The 19,338-nt window shown below is 36.2% G+C and overlaps 1 protein-coding gene across 5 annotated transcripts in view; it reads right to left on the bottom strand.

Annotated features, from left to right (window-relative positions):
* KIAA0825 (KIAA0825 ortholog) overlaps positions 1-19,338 on the bottom strand; it is a 434,350-nt gene that overhangs the window by 296,270 nt on the left and 118,742 nt on the right. For all 5 annotated transcript variants that reach the window (XM_040241509.1, XM_040241510.1, XM_040241512.1 and 2 more), the window contains 5 exons: positions 13,878-13,972; positions 10,589-10,816; positions 9,080-9,345; positions 7,508-7,658; positions 2,397-2,587 (listed from right to left, as the gene is read on the bottom strand). In XM_040241509.1, the coding sequence (XP_040097443.1) occupies positions 2,397-2,587; positions 7,508-7,658; positions 9,080-9,345; positions 10,589-10,816; positions 13,878-13,972 (931 nt within the window). The remainder of the gene's footprint in view (positions 1-2,396; positions 2,588-7,507; positions 7,659-9,079; positions 9,346-10,588; positions 10,817-13,877; positions 13,973-19,338) is intronic.

The raw sequence follows: 19,338 nt of genomic DNA, 5'->3' as shown, positions 1-19,338 counted from the left end.
ACAATCTTCTCATCCAAGTACAAGGTATCAAAAGAAACGTACAAGATTGAGCAATATGTTCTCCCAGCATGTGGGAGGTGAAAAAAAATGGCACCAGCAGCACAAATGAAAAAGCTTATAGTTTCAGAACTTTGCAATATTAAATAAATTTGTCACAAATATTTGTCACAAATTTAATACTTGTTCTCCTTACATGTATATGCAAATAATATTAATTTATATTAATATCAATTAATTCATATAAATTAAAATAGTAATATCAAATAAGTATTTTCCTTGCATATATATATTCAAACCAGTCAATCCTAAAGGAAATCAACCTTGAATATTCATTGGAAGGACTGATACTGAAGCTTAATCTCTGATACTTTGGCCACCTGATGTGAAGAGCTGAATCACTGGAAAAAAAAGCCCTGGTGTTGGGAAAGGTTGAAGGCAGGAGAAGGGGACGACAGAGGATGAGATGGTTGGATGGCATCACCAACTCAATGAACATGAGCTTGAGCAAGCTCTGGGAGATGGTGGTGGACAGGGAAGCCTGGCGTGCTGCAGTCCATGGTATCGCAAAGAGTCGGACACGACTGAGCTATTGAACAACATATATATAGCACAGTTTTTGTTATATGACAATTGGAAGCTAGAATTCTAAGAGCATCCAGAATCACCCTTAGGAAGGTTTAATTGTAGTTTGCATCCACTCACTCTAATTGCTAATTAAAGAATTGCAAACCCAAGATATATATATATATATATATATATATATATATATATACACACACACACACAGGCACAAACAAACACATGCCTGTGAAATCTGATTTCTACAAAATGGATATTTTAGAATTAATCATTCAAATAAAAATATGTAACTTACAAAAACAAGAAAGATAACTCTAGCTTTGCAAGACATTTTTATGTACCCAGAAAATAGAAGCCAAAAGTCTCTATAGTTCAGTTAATTAATTAAATATACTACCTATTTTATGAGCTAATAGTAAATCTGATTTCATAAGTATCTCATAATGACTTGCCACCTCACAGTCAAAAGTGATATAAGCTTCATACGGAAAAGAATGAAAGTATCCTCTGCTTTCAAAAGGAATTTTCCATCTCTTCTTCAGAATCCAATGTTTTGTTTTTTTTTAAATGCTTGGTCGGTAATTCAAAACAGCTTGTTCAAAAATACCATATTTATGAAACACTGTAGCAAGACCTAAATGCCCTCACATGCAGCATGCTTGACAGAAAATAATTCCTACTGAAAAAAATAAAGCTTCTGATGTCTTTAGGCTCTTCCTAACATATCTGAAAAAAAATTTTTTATACCTAAAAGGCAGATCTCAATTACATTAGTCAGAATGTTTATAAAAACAAAAGGCTTCACTTTGTATAGACCATTGCTGGCATGTATGCACATTTTTGTAATATTCATTGCCTAGACAACCCATAGAATTAGCCTGTTCAGTTCAGTTCAGTCGGTTGGTTGTGTCCGACTCTTTGCAACCCCATGGACTGCAGCATGCCAGGCCTCCCTGTCCATCACCAACTCCTGGAGCTGGTCAAACTCATGTCCATGGGTCAGTGATGCCATCCAACCATCTCAGCCTCTGTCATCCCCTTCTCCTCCCGTCTTCAGTCTTTCCCAGCATCATGGTCTTTTCCAATGAGTCTGCTCTTCGCATCAGGGGGCCAAAGTATTGGAGTTTCAGCTTCAGCACCAGTCCTTCCAATGAATATTCAGGATTGATTTCCTTTAGGATTGGTTTCCTTTAGGATTGATTTCCTTTAGAATTGGCCTATAATTCAGTCTTTAAGACTTCATGACTGCTGCTCCTCATTTTCTGTGATTTCACATTTTGTTGAACTATTTTTCAGTAATACATAATAAAAAGAAAAGGAAAAGAGGAAAGAATTAGAATATATTAAAAGAAAAATGATTAGACAAAAGAGTTTCCTTAATGAAGATGAACTACAATATTTAAAGGCATTAAAAAAAAAAAGCCCGAAAGTAAAATTCCCTGGTTGCCTGGTCTCAAATTACTTCATCATAGCACCGCAGCCTTCCTCTCCATTTCAGGACTTTAATTTTCTCTCTTTATCTTATTTATTAACCTTTGGATATCTGTGTCCTAGATTGTAATACAACTTGACTCACTTTTTAGAAAAAAAGTGGGTTTTACATACAATTTTAAGGAGAAAAAAGAACATAGCTATTTTGATTCAAGTTCCACATTTGCACTTAAGTATCTCAGGAGAATTGAATATGATTTCCTTTCAGATGTTAGAAACATATTAAATATACAAGGAGTTACATCATCAGATTCAGAAGCACATTCTGCTTTATACACCTGACGAACATTTTCTTGAAAAGTAATGGTTTTCACAATTTCAATTACCTTATCTGTAGGGTTCTCTTATAACTGGGATGGGCCTGGGCATATCTGGAGGCCAGGAGACCCAAAGACTTCTCCAGCACTTCTGCTAGTATCTCCTGGGCTAATTTAGGGGGCAGGATGGTCCAGAGATCGTGACGAAGCGCCCAGAAGAAATAATGCCACATCTGGAGCGAGAAGGAGCATCTTTCCCCCTGGCAAAACCACCACACATTAAACAAAAGGATCACATCTTACCAAATGTCAGTTTGCTTCCTATGAACTTAATTAGTTCAGGCTGAAAGGAAATAGCTGGAGAGTTTGACACACTCGATGACCAAGAAAGATTTTTGACAAGATGTAAAACATTCTTATTGACAAACGAACATATGTTTTACTTCAATTACGAGACCAGAGATTCTAGTGCAAATCCAGACCACAAGCATTTAACCTAGGGTAGCCTTGATTTACCTACTTGTGGTCTGGAGTTTAAAATTTACTTTAAAATGATCATCTTTGTAGCTGCTAAACAAAGTCTTGCATAGTCTAGGATAGTGGGCTGATTCTTCTAAAATTAAAGAGTAATCATTTAAATTAAGCATGTATATTCTTCTGGGCTTATAAACATCATTGAGATTAACTTAAAAATGGTTTAGATTTCACATTACAATGAAATGACAGGAGCAAGCATAAACTTGCAGAGTGTGTATTTATCAACATGCATGAAAACAAAGTGGGACTCACTAAAGATGGCTATATTAGGCTATTTCATCCATGGAGTTTCAACAACAGTACTAGAAACACATCCTAAAATCGTCTGATTTTGCAAGATTTTGTAAAGCCTAGGCAGATGGTATCATCATTTCTTAGTATTTTTACAGTACTTTATACTCCCAAAGGGCCAGGTTCTCATTCCTTTCTACCTCTCAACAGAACTCTTTTCTGTGTCAAATTTTCCCTGACCACAGAGTGAGACCCCAAAGCAGCCAAAGCTAAGGGGAAACAGGCAGAAATGAGAAGGTCACCTCAAGTGAATTACAACCAATAATTAGTTAACAGGCTCTCAGGGAGGTGTGCTAGGAGTTTCCTCATTTTCTTCAGACCAGATTAAAAGATTACTTGAAATAGATTATGTGAAGTTTGAAGAATGTGTTCTTCCAAAACTATCCTGATTACGTTACTATATCAAAAGTTAAATGAGAAAAACTTATTTTATTTCTTAAGTAATCCTCTTTGACTTAAAATTTCTACTTCGCACACTCCTTATATTTCTCAAACAAACAATTCCAATGTTCTCCTTAGTTCTCAGAAAACTAAGATCATGGCATCTGGTCCCATCACTTCATGGCAAATAGATGGGGAAACAGTGGAAACAATGACAGACTTGATTTCTTCGGGCTCCAAAATCACTGCAGATGGTGATTGCAGCCATGAAATTAAAAGACACTTGCTCCTTGAAAGAAAAGTTATGACCAACCTAGACAGCATATTAAAAAACAGAGGCATTACTTTACCAACAAAAGATCTGTCTAGTCAAAGCTATGATTTTTCTAGTAGTCATGTATGGATATGAGGGTTGGACTATAAAGAAAGCTGAGAACTGAAGAATTGATGCTTTTGAAGTGTGGTATTGGAGAAGGCTCTTGAGAGTCCCTTGGACTGTAAGGAGATCCAACCAGTCCATCCTAAACCTGAATATCATTGGAAGGACTGATGTTGAAGCTGAAACTCCAATATTTTGGCCACCTGACGTGATTTGCAACTTCTTCACCTGACGTGAAGAACTGACTCATTGGAAAAGACCTTGATGCTGGGGAAGACTGAAGGCAGGAGAAGGGGATGGCAGAGGATGAGATGGTTGGGTGACTCAATGGACGTGAGTTTGAGTAAACTCCAGGAGTTGGTGATGGACAGGGAGGCCTGGTGTGCTGCAGTCCATGGGGTCACAAAGAGTGAAACTGAGTGACTGAACTGAACTTATGTTCTCCTAAATTTGATAGTTTCTTATGTATATGTTCCTTACATATTATTCTTCTGGTAATTTCTTTGATTACTGAAGTCTTTTGTAGTCACTGTAATAATAATAATCTATAGTTATTATCTATTGACCTTCAAATGGAGTTTATGAGTAGAATTGTTCTTGTTGGGTGGAAAACTTGGATATCAAAATGTCGAAGAGTCAAGTTCAAACTGGTGGGGACTTCGACCACTTCTGATTTTCTGACTAGATGTACATCAAAACTGTTTAAAAAAAATTAATGCAGAAGTTGCAAATCATAGTTTCTTATATTTTCTTTGTTGTGTGTTCTGTGATAAAGAATACTTTACAAAATTTCCTCCAGCTAAGAAAGGAATTTTAATATTTTATTTTCTTTATTACTTTCTGTGTTATATGTTAAGTAAAGCAAAACCAACCCAGCTGATATCATGGCTGGTCTGAATGATTTATACTTTCTCCATGTCAGTGAGTGGGTGCCCACAATAACATGGCCAACATGATTTCTCATATTTTTCAAAATATAAAAACTAGTTTCCTTAATAGCCACCTTTGAGCAATAAATGAGAAAATAAAAATAACTTTAGGCACACCTATTTCTTCCCCTAAAAGTGAAAGATCCTTATTTTTAAGACTTTTAAAAATATAAACTTCATGTTCACTTAAAAACATTCCAAACTGGTCATCTGTCTCACAATTTTCTTCAAAATGTGTATAGTTTCTACGTATGCAAGGGCTTTCATTAAATTAAATGTGATTCATTTATTTTTCTGACCTGTTTCCCTATTTGTTGTCATTTCAAAAGTATTCTGCTAGTAAACATCTGTTATTTTTGTAGACCCGCTATAATACAAACAGATGTGAACTTTTATTTAGATTATATATCAGGAAACAAGCAGCTGGGCTTTATTATATAAGCCACTCAATATTATCTTTGAAGAGACAATTCTTTATTCTCTGACTATTAGAAAACACAAGTTGCTAAAATTGAGCAGATGTCAAGTATGCTAAAAGCTTGATTTTAAACATGTAATTTGAACACCCACTGTGCCATCTGACCAGCACCTCATGAGAGAGATACTGAACTCTTTGGCTCTCTCAACCTGACAGTTCAGAAAGTATCAGAAATGATGTATCTAGGGCTCACTTGTTATCACAATACATGAGCAAATATTGCTCCATATCTTATAAATTCTCTATTTCTTTACTACACTCTGCACATGGTGATAGGATCCCCTGAGATCTCTGTCTCACCCTCCACCTCCAGTTGGGCAGATCTCATCGCCTGGCCCCTTCAAACATTCCTACCAGTCCTGTTTCACAAATCAGCTAGAATAATGGGGAGAGGAAGGGAGAGGGGTATAGTAAACAGGATAAAACCATGTTGGGTACTCCAGTTATCAAAACCGCTTAAAATCTGTGTTGTTTTTAGAAGGTTCTTATTTTTGGTAAACAGAAAAGCAGTATCACTTTATTTATTTATTTATTTTCTGAGCCTAAATAACCACCGCTAACTCTGCAATTAAATTGTAACTACTGACCATGTAAGTATATGGAAGCTACAGTACCATGTAATCGCAGGCTAGCTATCTCGTTATTTCTGTCTTGGAAGCTAAAGCCTTGTCATAAGATCTAAGAGCTGAATGTTATGTGGTAATTTGTTCGTTTTTTTTTTTTTTTCTTTTAAATACTTGGTAACTTCAATAACAGGTTTTCAATGCATCTACTTATTATTTATACTGTAGGACTCTTCCAGCTCCCAATTTGCATGAAAGGAAACATAATATCCCTGTGTTGGGCAGAGAGTGAGAGGATACCTGTTCTTCAATGGAAACATCATATAAAATTGCTCATCAGCGCACTGACACGTTGAAATAGTTTGAAACATGAGATGGATTCATTTTCAACCTCTCTGTTTACCTCAAGGCAAATAACGGAGCTGGGATGCGGCCAGGAGAGGGGAGACCAATACTTTTATTCTTATCTCAGGCTACCAGCTGCACCACACCACTTTCTCGTTTTCATTCTGCTTGCTGCTGTCTGAAGCGCGTCAGGTTTGGAACACCCTATATAGAAGCTTTCGCAGAGAGAAAAGGTATCTGGGAAGGGCCTCTAAAGGAGAGATGAAATGGTCTTAGAAAACGTGGAAAGCCCTTTTAAAAAGCTTCTAAGCTGCTCGTCTCTGTTGTGACAACATTTATTATGATAATAACCCAGGCATAAATGGAGCCATGGCGTCAGCAAGGTGACAGGAGTGAGTTCACTGAATAAAACTCCACTCTTTTTTTCTCAATACACTACAGTTAGCAGGATAATCAAGAAACAAAATCACAAGCTTCAATCTGGAGGAAGGCATACGTTGGAAAAACTACAGAAGGTGGACTTCACTGATGACATTTTGAAAATGTTGATTATCTTGGTTAAGATATTATAAATGTTTCTCCCTGCTCTGAAATCTGCTTCAAGGGATTTCAAATACTGTGGTTTATGTATAATCAATGGGATTCAGAGGAAGGGGAACTAATGAAGCCTGATGATGAATAATTTTAATTGATCCAGGTTTTTGTGGCACTAGGAATCATTAGGCTCTAATTCAGTAGAAATTTGGGATTTCAAAACATGGGTTAAATGAAAATAGGTAAGCTATAAATGATCAGATGGGTCTTAAAGCACACTCATAAGAACACACAATAAGAAGGGAAAACAAGTATAAAAAGAATAAAGCTGTTTAATAAAAAATCTTTATCAAACACAGATGGAAATATATAACAAGAAAAAAGTGCAAGGATACCTCTTACTGATCCCTTTGAAAACAATACAAGGTTGTAGTATTATATTGTGGCATTGTTTTTCTCCTTGAATTTTACTCGTATCCCATTACATTCCAACTATTATATAGCATGGAAACACTGCAGCTCAAATTAAGTTATTTTTACTTTTAAGCAGAAGGAGTGTTCTAATTATTTCAGGTTTTTAAGAACCGTGTTTTTCCAAGTATAAATTCAATATTTAAAAAATATTATCCTCACAGCCTTCGTGTGTTAGTAATGCCAAGCTCATGTTTTTAATTAGCCAGAAAGCAGGTAGGCAGTAAAACATATTTGTGTAAAAAGGAGGGATAGTAAACGTAACTTCACACCTCATAAAAAGCTTTGTAGTCATCCCAATGGTGGCTCTCAGCGTCCTGTAAAATGCTTGTAGCACAAACTCTGACGCAGTAGTCTGTAACCTGAAACTGCAGACTGCTGATGAATTCCTGGTATCGTTGGATAGGCACCAGGAATATGGGTCTGTGCAGAGGGAATGATCAAAGAGACAGAGATTTAAAGCCTGTGCAGTAGGAGGTAACAATCTCCAGTACTACAAATGGTTTTGATTATTAGATATCAATCATTCATTTCCTCCCAGTGCTGAAGTCTACATCCACATTCACTTTCCAAAAAGGAAAAAAAAAAAAAAGCTGGTCTTTGTTTTGCAAGTCCTTTGAAAACGTACATCTGCTGTTCCGCAAATATGCGCTTCAACTTGAGACAAACTGCATTGTCAATACATCATTCAAAAATCAAAGTATTCTTTGTAAGCCTATTATTAGAGATCAGTGCATTATTTAGGCATTAGGTTATCGTTATTACAGAGAACAACATGCGTTTGTCAGAACCAACTTTTATAAAGCTATCACACGTCCCACAGACACAGTCTTTTTATTTTAAAAATTGTAATTTTGTAGCTGTCAATTATCTCATAAACTGTTTTACAATATTCTACAGAAATAAAGGGATTGCTGGCATGTTTTGTTTATAAATTTGAGTATGAATCACAACATCTGACTACTTCAGGGAATTAAAGAAATATCACAGTTATATCCTACATCACGCCAAATTTACTTTTATCTCTAGCTATTTTTAGTACACTCTCTTATGCTTCCTCTCATTACTAGAAAGGGACTGCAAAGGCTGAATAAGGAATACAGACTAGATTCTTGGGCTCACACTGGAGTGTCCAGTCTACACGTCCCCTTTGCGAAAGGCCATGCCGTCTTCTAGAGAGTACAAGAGAAGCCAGATAGACCACGTGATTATACATCTGGTCATTTATGTTCTCTAGCCAGAAAACATTTGGTCTTTTTGGACCACAAATACATGAGCATTGAGACTGTCAATGCTTCCTTTTCACACATGAAAGATAGCGTCTATGAAATGGGCATTCTGAGATACGTTTACGTTGGTCACAAGAATAGTCAGAAATGCATCTCTTCTCTAGGCCAGCTCCTAATGTCTAGTTGGTCTAGGAACCAAAGAGAAGGGCATTTTCCACAAATATGGTTTTGTGTGACAGGGAGAAGTTTATTTTTCCTTTTCAGTGTAATCTGTACAACCGGTCTTGTGGAATGGAAAGGCTTTGCTTGGTCACATCATAACAGCATGCTGAAAATAGTTCCTCCAGACTAGAGAGTCTGGGAAATGCAAAGGTCATCCTAGTGGGCCTTCAGAAGGAATACCTATCTTTCTTGCTATCTGTGTATCTGGTTTAATACAACCCATGCTCTATCAACCTTTTTGACATTTCTTAGACAAGACAAATGAAAATAATTCCCCATGTTTATTATTATTTTCTCCTTCTCAAATACCATTTTCAAGATTCCACTTCTGTGATACCCAAAGATAGATGATACTGCAAGCAGGGCCATCAACTTGGTGTGCGTGACACTCACTTCTTAGCATTTTCTTTCATCACACGATCATATTGCATAAAATGCTGGAAGCCATACACAGCCGTGGAGAGCAGCGCGTGCAGGTTTTTCAGGGGTGCTTTGGAGGGAAACTCCTTGCTTCTCTCTTGCAGTCTGGCCAGGACAGCTGTTGCCACTTTACAACAGGCCTCCACAAAGTTTGCTCTAATTTCCTGAAAAGAATCATCTCTGCATGCCAGAGCCAGTGGAAGCATTATGTCAAGTTTTTCCATGATGTCAGAACAAAACTAGGGAGAAATAAATGTAGCAGTGAGTTATTTGTATTCTGACAGTGCCATGTAATTTATGGACAGGGAGACTAAACTCCAAAATAATGAGTTTGGCATCAAACATAAATATGATGACACAACTTTATAATAATCGATGTCTCAGTGGTAGAAAGTTAAATGTTTTGTGTCAAATAAAGAAATACCAAAATGATACTTCTCTACATATAAACTTCAAACCTTATGCTTGCTAGAGAGACATTATGGAAAACTCATGAAATAGCTTTCCATGACAATACTTTTATTTGTAGCTAATTGAACTCAGAAAGTATGTATCCATGATTACATTATTTTTGACTTACTCCCAGGTTTTGTTTTTTTTTTTTTTTGCTGAACCATCATAAAAGTGTTTTTTTTTTTTAATTAATCACCACATACAAATGAAGCTGTATCAGTTTAACTTAAATAATCTACGGGCACCAGAAACAATCTCATGTAGCATTTTCTTATTGATAGAGTCAGCAACTTTTAGGAGTGATGCACTTAGCATTTCACTAGTTATTATGAATTTACTCCTTCTTAATGGCAAAGGAGGTACGATGGATGGATGGATGGATGGATGGATGAAAATGCTCACTTGCCTCTTCTCCAGAGAGACCAACAGTATTTCTGGGGAATGTACTGGAGCTTCAGGTGGCAGTGGGGGATTAAGGCCACTTTTGAAAACTCTCTTTCAAAAACATTTCAGTGATGAGTTGCTGACCCCACTGTAGACTTAATGTTATGTAACTATACTTCTCCATTTCCGTAACTACTTCCTATTTTCTCAGTATGTCCTGTGACGCTCAAAACAAAGACGTAACACTGATTCTAATGGAATGTTTACTAAGATGTAAGTCAAGATTGAAAGGTTGCCCGAACCAATAAAAGACAACAACTCCTTCAACCTCCTAAATTTCTCCTGGGGGGAGGGGCGATCATTCAAAGGTATCACACAAACACGCTGTTTCCCAAGTCCCCAGGAAGTCACAGAGGCCCTCTCTTTAGTTGCTTCAGATTCATGGAGCGAAAAGTTGGCAGCAGGTTTGAGTCCTTTTTTGTTAGCACAGTGGTCCATGGATACCAGGAAAACACGGTGCTGGGTCAAGTGCCAAGGGTTTCCCAAGAGATCCCATCTTTTTCTGTTGGTTCCCTTTGCAATGGTTTATATGAAGAAAAATATCATATGCCAATCTAATTTGAAAGGATTTCATTTAACACTTGCCTTTGCAATTTTCTTTGGTTGGTCTGCTTCAGGAACCACATAGCTATCTTGCCAAACTGGCAGGACATTTACAAGGTCCAAAGCATAGCTCACAGTTGAAAACCTTTCATTCTGTTCCTGTTGGAGAACTTTTGCAGAAAAATCTTCAATGGTTGTTGTTATACTATGTGCCATGGGAAGAGATACTTTTTTAAATGCACTTCTCCAGCCAAAATCTAATAAAGTAGCCTGAAATATAAATTTATATTCAGTTATATTAATCTTAACAACAAGTGTTTCTAGTGTTATAGATATAAAAGCATTACTTTCATTCAGCATGTTGAATATAGGTATTCTTTGATAAACTGTAAAAGGCATTCTTATAACCTAAAAATATTACCCAGTGAATAAAGCAATATACAAAACATGTGCATTTTTTATACACAGTAATATACTGACATTTCAATTTAATTCATCAGTGGATTTAATAAAAAACTTTTTTTTCAAAATTTAATCTCTTAAATATAGTTCAATAAAACCATCTTTATGAGAGCTGAAAGTTCTACTTACTATTTATCACGTAAAGCAACCTTTAAATTCAATATATTTAATAAAGTCTAAATTAGATTTTTATAGTCTTTTTTATAGTTTATTGTTAACAAGTATTGTGACATAAGACAGCATTTAATATTCAATCTCTTATTTCTTTTTCACTGTCAGAAATCCAGACAAGCTTAAAAAAATAGCAATAAGAAATAAATTTCTTGGAGAAAATATACTGCTGCATGTTTCTAGATTTTTATTGCTGTAGAGTTTTATTTTGTTTTTCCTCCCATAGTGGTAAGCATCGCTACTTTTGTTCCAGAAAATGAGGAATTAAAATAATTTGCATTGCTCTGTATGTGGGCAGTGGGAAAGGCTGGCATGGAGGCCAGTGTTATTTTTGGTTTTCTTTTGGTCTTTGGCTCATGCGGCAATATATTTACAAATGGATATTTTCCTCAAACCCTCTAATATTCTCTAAAGTATAAATACATTTATGGATAGTAGGCGGAATCTATGCTTAGTACTAAACTTTTCCTTCTTTAGTGTAATCTTGCTAACAGCAATAATTTATCTACCCCCAACTTCAGAAGACTCTAGGCTTGATATTTCTAACTGAAGTACTTATTTCTCTGGATTTCAAGTTTTTTGTCAGAAAAATAAAAGAGATGAATTGAGTGATTTCTATAGTTCCTTTCAGTCTAAAATTACTGAGATTATGATCATTAGCTTAATTTTCTTGTATACAAAATTCTCACTAAGCATTAATCTAATGCATTTTGCATATGCAGAACAAATAAAGGTGATTTATCTTCCAGAGCTAAAATTCTATGATTCCATAACTCCTTAATCAGAAAAAGTGGCTCTCCTTCTCATTAAGCCTATAATTAAGATGTAATTCTCATATCCTTTCTAAAGTATACTTGGACCTTTAGCATCGTAGGGCCTACTTAAAGATAAACCTCTCATCTTTTTATTACATAAAATGAATCAACCAATCTACTCAGCTCATATAGTTTCTTTTCTCCTAAGTGAAACTTTGCAAGTGCCATATGTGTAGTCCTATGCCATATAGGTATTTTCTTGAGACACGTTTATGATAGAAATATGAAAAGGAACCTACCTCCATAAAAATTAACAACAACAATAAAACTCTGCTTTTTTGTTCCCCCACCAGGGAATGTCTATTCACTACAATCATTCATTCATGCACTCAAGAAAATATGTTATGGGAAAACTGCCATTAATTGCCACGGTCACAGTGACTTTGAGGGCGGTGTGTGTGCCATAATGATTACCTTTGTCCATGGTCATTTATATGTGATTTTAATACCTTTGAAGGTATCTTTTCAAAATATGGAAAAGCAGGAACATTAATAGCTGCTCTTAAAAAGAAAACTGAAAACATTTACTACTCAAATCTCCTCCTAGAAGTCTTATTTCTTTACATAAGACATCACTGGCTTACTTCTGCTCTTCCCATCTAATGTTTGGAATCATAGACATTGCAGTTAGAATGCAGAACATTTACTAGTTGATCCAAGAAAGAAGAGGACATAATATGGTTTTCTGTTCTCTGTGCCAAGGAGCACCCCATCGAATCCCTTTCTTCTATGAAAGTGAAAGTGAAGTCGCTCAGCCGTGTCCGACTCTTTGCGACCCCGTGGACTGTAGCCTACCAGACTCCTCTATCCATGGGATTTTCCAGGCAATAGTACTGAAGTGGATTGCCATTTCCTTCTCCAGGGGATCTTCCCAACCCAGGGATTGAACCCAGGTCTCCCACATTGTAGACAGATGCTTTACCGTCTGAGCCACCAGGGAAGGCCCTGGTGGGGCTTCTAATGCTTTTTAATTAATTTTAATGCTTTAAGCCCCTGGTGGGGCTTTTAATGCTAATTTCTTAATGTCTACTCTGATTTTTTATTAAAACACAATGTATAGGGACTTCCCTGGTGGTCCAGTGGCTAAGACTCCATGCTCCCAATGCAAGGAGCCCAGGTTCAATCCCTGGTAAGGGAACTAGATCCCACATGACACAACTAAAAGTTTGCACGTCACCACTAGAAGATTCTACATGCTGCCACTAAAGATCCCACAATGTCACGAGTGAAAGAGGCCAACCTGCCCTGTGGACCAGAAACCAGAGAGAGGACTGTATGTGGGGAGAAGCATGGAGGAGAAAGAGCCATAGCTACTCTTGGAGATGTTCCCCAACACAGAGCGAGCGAAAGAAATCCCCTGATTTTCTCCAGCATCTACCCTCCAGTCTCCCCTCAGTGCTTTTCACTGGCCAAACCTTCCCAGGTCCAGAAAGCAAGAACACCCGGAGGATGTTTTTCTCTAAACTACGGAACAGAATGGAGGAAGAGAGGTGATGGATCTGAGAAAAAACAGGGACCTGTGGAGCACACTAAAATAAGAGACCAGTTCAAACTATTCTCTCCTTGTTCCTTCCCTTTTTAATTACCGCTTTGTCACTTTTCAACAACTGTCTATAGTCCAAATTCTCAAGGTGTAGTCCCTGAGTTGGGATGAGAACAAAGATCTCTTCACCACCACTTCCCTACTGCTTCCATGGAACACACTGTGCAACAAAGCAGTGTTCCCACTAAATTCAATTTTCATCAAAATTTGTAAGCCAATTTTGTTTTTTTTAGTGGCAAAGGGTAAAAATCAAGATGTTCTGATTCATAATGGAGTCACAGGAAAATGAGAATGTTATTGCATATGAATAAAAAACCACCACTCATTTTTCTTCACTTACCTCTGTTACTGGTAGCAGCTGCTCTGAAGTAATACTGGCCTCATTTGTTCTAGGTTTCTCTATTACAACTTCTCTATTGGATGTCTCCAAAATTCCTATGAAATAGAAAAGGAAACAAATACAAATGTACATTAAGAAAAACAAACCATTGTGATCAGTAGGTTGAAGTTACTAATTATGTACAAAAGCTCTATCCACAGTACACACACATACACATACATACACACACACACACATCAAGATACAAAGAACACAGTCCATAACATGTAGGGTGATATCTCTATTATGATAATGACAGAATCAAAATACAGAGTACTTTTCTATACATACAACTTGATGGAATTTATATGCTGTTTATATTCATATTTGATGTACCATGCAGGTATATATAATCTGTAAAAATCATATCCTTTAATAATTAATTCATTTTTATGTTAATAATGTAGGATAAATTGAGTACAAACTGAATATTAATTTCCTGTTCATTTAAAATGTTAAATTCCAAAGTAATGCTTTAAAAGCTGGTGGTCTTCCTTAAAACATTAATATTTCTTATTTGGAAGCAAGAGAACAAAAGCATGTGGATAAACACCAGAATATCAAGAAAAGTTATACTCTTAACAAATTTATCAATAATTCATTGGAAAAACACAAACAGAGACAGATAAGAAATGATCTCTAGCTTCTAAAATGGAAACTAAAAAAAATGGAAATACTTCCTCAACTTTCATTTTTTATAATTAAAAAATTCTTTCCATGGGAAAAAAATATATACCAAAATGTAATGAATAAATATGCCCAAAAGAAATATTTCCATTTTCTATTATGGTTCTAGCAATTATACTTTAATTTGATATGAAATGACTTAGCAATTATCTTTTGGTTTCACTTAGACTTGATATATGATGATGAATGGTACACCATGATTAATTATTCTTTTATTTTAATCATCATAAGAGGCACTTTCTCCTTATGTCTGGGGCAAACCAAATTTCCAAATATCAGTGATTCTTATCAGTAGGGCTCCTCCTGAAAAGTATAGTCATGAAGAAAATATGTGGGGTTTTTTTGTTTGGTTTTTATAAATATGGTTCTATAAGCTTAATTATGAATGATTCCTAAGTAATACAATTCACAGAAACATTCTCTTAAGAGGTAAATATTCCATCTGGTAGTTGATAACATCCTTTTGAGAAATTTTGTCAGTTTATTCTGAGGAAAAGTTTCCCTCAACTCTAGGGTTTCTAAATCATTTTGGATTTGCGAATGCTTCTGAGAACTTGATTAAAGTGACAGAACACTTCATCCAAAATGCACAATATGACTGTGTGCACACACACACACTCACACACGCTATTGGAGATCCCTAAGCCCTCTTGTAAAATACATTCATGGTCCTTGAGGGGCAATGGACTGCAGTTGAGGAATCCTGCTTCATTTCTCAACACACATCACAACATGGATGAGGTTTTACATCAGTGTTATACCATTTAACCTAAAATGCTTTCTCTGTGGCTTCTGTTTTATTATATTTTTTTGCAGAAGATAGTGTCATTAATAAGGATCAATTTCAATGCTGAAATAAAATCCAGATTAAGCAGATTTTTAAAAAAAGAAAAATCAAACTATAAGGTTATTAAAGAAAATATGAAAATTTTTTTCAAAAGATATAAGGTAGAGATTTTTCAGAAGGACAGAGAAGTTGTAAAACAATTCTATGTAACAAAAATACTGTTAGTTGAAATAGATATGACAAACTGGCTCAGAATTATCTCTCAGTGCCCATATTTAAAAAAAAAAATGAATAGACTTTAGCTTTTTGAGCAGTTTTAGTTTTCTAGAAAATTTGAGCAGAAAGTGCAAGGTTCCCATATGCTTCTTCTCACTCTGCCCTCAGTTTCCCCTACTGTTAACATCTTAATTTGGGGTGGGATATTTGTTACAACTGATGAACCAATCAGCTCAGTTCAGTTCAGTTGCTCAGTCATGTCCGACTCTTCGCGACCCCATGAACCACAGCACGCCAGGCCTCCTTGTCCACCACCAACTCCCGGAGTCTACCCAAACCCATGTTCATCGGGTCAGTGATGCCATCCAGCCATCTCATCCTCTGTCGTCCCCTTCTCCTCCTGCCCTCAATCTTTCCCAGCATCACGGTCTTTTCAAATGAGTCAACTCTTCGCATCAAGTAGCCAAAATACTGGAGTTTCAGCTTCAACATCAGTCCTTCCAATGAACACCCAGGACTGATCTCCTTTAGGATGGACTGGTTGGATCTCCTTGCAGTCCAAGGGACTCTCAAGAGTCTTCTCCAACACCACAGTTCAAAAGCATCAATTCTTTGGCACTCAGCTTTCTTCACAGTCCAACTCTCACATCCATACATGACCAATGGAAAAACCATACCCTTGACTAGATGGACCTTTGTTGGCAAAGTAATGTCTCTACTTTTTAATATGCTGTCTCGGCTGGTCATAACTTTCCTCCCAAGGAGTAGCATCTTTTAATTTCATGGCTGCAATTACCATCTGCAGCAATCTTGGAGCCCAGAAAAATAAAGTCAGCCACTGTTTCCCCATCTATTTGCCATGAAGTGATGGGACCAGATGCCATGATCTTTGTTTTCTGAATGTTGAGCTTTAAGCCAACTTTTTCACTCTCCTCTTTCACTTTCATCAAGAGGCTCTTTAGTTCCTCTTTACTTTCTGCCATAAAGGTGGTGTCATCTGCATATCTGAGGTTACTGATACTTCTCCTGGCAATCTTGATTCCAGCTTGTGCTTCTTACAGCCCAGTGCTTCTCATGATGTACTCTGCATAGAAGTTAAATAAGCAGGGTGACAATATACAGCCTTGATGGACTCCTTTCCCAATTTGGAACCAGTCTGTTGTTCCATGTCCAGTTCTAACTGTTGTTTCCTGACCTGCATATAGGTTTCTCAAGAGGCAGGTCAGGTGGTCTGGTATTCCCATCTCTTTCAGAATTTTCCACAGTTTATTGTGATCCACACAGTCAAAGGCTTTAGCATAGTCAATAAAGCAGAAATAGATATTTTTCTGGAACTCTCTTGCTTTTTCGATGAACCAATACTGATAGATTATTATTAGCTAAATAATTTTTTAAGTTTGCCCATAATTTACATGAGCGTTCATTTTTCTGTGTTGTGCAGGTCTACGGTTTTGCCAAAAGCACAATGTCATGCATCCGCCATTAGTATCACACATATTAATTCCACTGCTCTGAAAATCACCTGTGCTCCACTTATAATACCTCTCCTCTCCTCTGTATTCTCCCTAGCAACCACTGATCTTTTACTGTTTCTATACTTTTGCTTACCAGGTTGTCTTATAGTTGGAATCGTATAGTATGTAGGCTTTTCAAATTGGTTCCTTTCACTTAGCAACATGCATTTAGGTTGCATTTAAGTTCTCCATGTGTCTGTGTGGCTTGATACCTCTTAAAAAAAAAAATCACTGAATAATATTCCAATGTATTGATGTACCACGGTTTATCCATTGATCTACTGAAGGACAACTTAGCTGCTTCTAATTTTTGGCAATTAAGAATAAAACTGTTATAAACATTTATGTGCTGGTTTTTGTGTGGACATAAGTTTTCAACTCATTTGCATAAATACCTAGGGGTGTGATAACTAGATCGTGTAAGACAATGTTTAGCTTTATAAGCTAAACCATCCAGAACATACTATTTTACATTCCTATTAGCAATGAATGAGAGTTCCTGTTGCTTCACATCCTTGCTAGAGTTTGGTGGTGTTAGTGTTCTGGGTTTTGTCCACTCTAGTAGAAGCATAATGGTATCTCATTGTTTCAATTTGCATTTCTCTGATGACATATGACGCTGAGCATCTTTTCATATGCTTATTTGCCATCTGTGTATCTTCTTTGGTGAGCTCTCCAGATCTTTTGCTCATTTTTAATCTGAGTTTTTTGTTGTCCTGTTGAATTTTAAGAGTTCTTTGTATATTTTGGATACATGACCTTTATCAGATGTGTATTTTGCAAATATTTTTCTCAATTTATGTCTTGTCTTTTCATCTTCTCTATGATCATTGCTTTTTCCTTGGCAATTCCTCTTTAGAAAATTACTGTCCAGATATACATGAGGACACATAAGACATAGATCAAAGAAATTTGCCACATCATTGTTTGTGGAAGCAAAATGAAGAGGACAAAAGCAAGGTGTAGGTGATTGTGGTACATACAGCAATAGAAAACTATTCAGCTGTTTTCCTGAATATGAGGTGTTTCTACATAATTTTTAATAAAAAAGGATCTCTGTAGAGTATGACAAGATTTGTGTGATTTTCCAAGTCAATTGGAAAAAGTCTTCATTTTAACCATATATTCTTTTAACTTGCCTAAAAATTTTACTGTATGCCTGGACTATTATTCCAAAAATATTTTTTTTAAAAAGAAAAAATGATAAAGATGAAGTTGTCAATGACATGAAGAGGTAACACTTAGATTCTTAATGTTACTTTACTTTTCTACAGATAGATCATAAAAACAACTGATGTCAAAGATATTTACCCTGGAAAAATAACATTAATTCAAAGTACAAGTTTTACAGATCTATTCTTGGAAATAACTATTTGCCATTGTGTAGCTATAGTTTAATACATGAAAAAGTTTAATTATCTTGTATTTATCATTTCATTTCCAAATACATTATGTTTATTCACTCAAAGTAATGGGCTTTGATGTTTACAAAAACCATCTGCCTATTTTCAAAATGAATTAAAAAATAAGATAAGCTTCCCAAGACTTATTTTGCTGGTGAGCACTTCTATAGTAAGATAGAAAAAGAATTATTGAGCAATTATGATAACCTATATAGCATAATCTTCCCCTCTCCCAATTAAAAAGATCTTTAAAAATTTAATCCTATACAAGAAGCCAAAAGGATTATTTTAAGGCAGGATTAGTAACACTGAATCTAGACTAGTAGGATATCTCATGATTTTAACAGATTGTGGCATTTTTATTTTTGTTTGGAATTCAAAATGGTCAATTTCAAAATTTGACACTGTCAAATGTTATGAGCTCTTTGAACATTTAACAAATTGTTTCACCTATCTAAAATTAATATTGGACATGCTATACACTTATTAACATTGTCTAGAAAAGGTACCCCTTTCTTGGCTCATCGTTTTAAAGCGTAGTTATTTGCATGCAATCAACAGTGGTTTCTTTAAGAGCATGCCCAGATTAAGGCCCTCAGTAGAGTGCAGAGGGTCACAGGGATGCCAGCTGCAGAACAGCTTCTCCCTACGGAGTTCGCTGTGGTTCATTTTACACTTCTGGTTAGCTTCCACACTGCTGCTTTCTTTCATAGAGAGTAGAGGTTGGCAGTACTTCTCTGTGACATCCACTTTCACACCCAAATTGGTCTTCATAGGCTCCCATTGTGTGCACTACAAAGCAACTTGCCTTGTTG

The sequence above is a fragment of the Oryx dammah genome, unplaced genomic scaffold (genome assembly GCF_014754425.2).
Source record: "Oryx dammah isolate SB20612 unplaced genomic scaffold, SCBI_Odam_1.1 HiC_scaffold_5, whole genome shotgun sequence".
Lineage (NCBI taxonomy): Eukaryota > Metazoa > Chordata > Mammalia > Artiodactyla > Bovidae > Oryx > Oryx dammah.
This window is presented reverse-complemented; position numbering and strand designations above follow the sequence as displayed.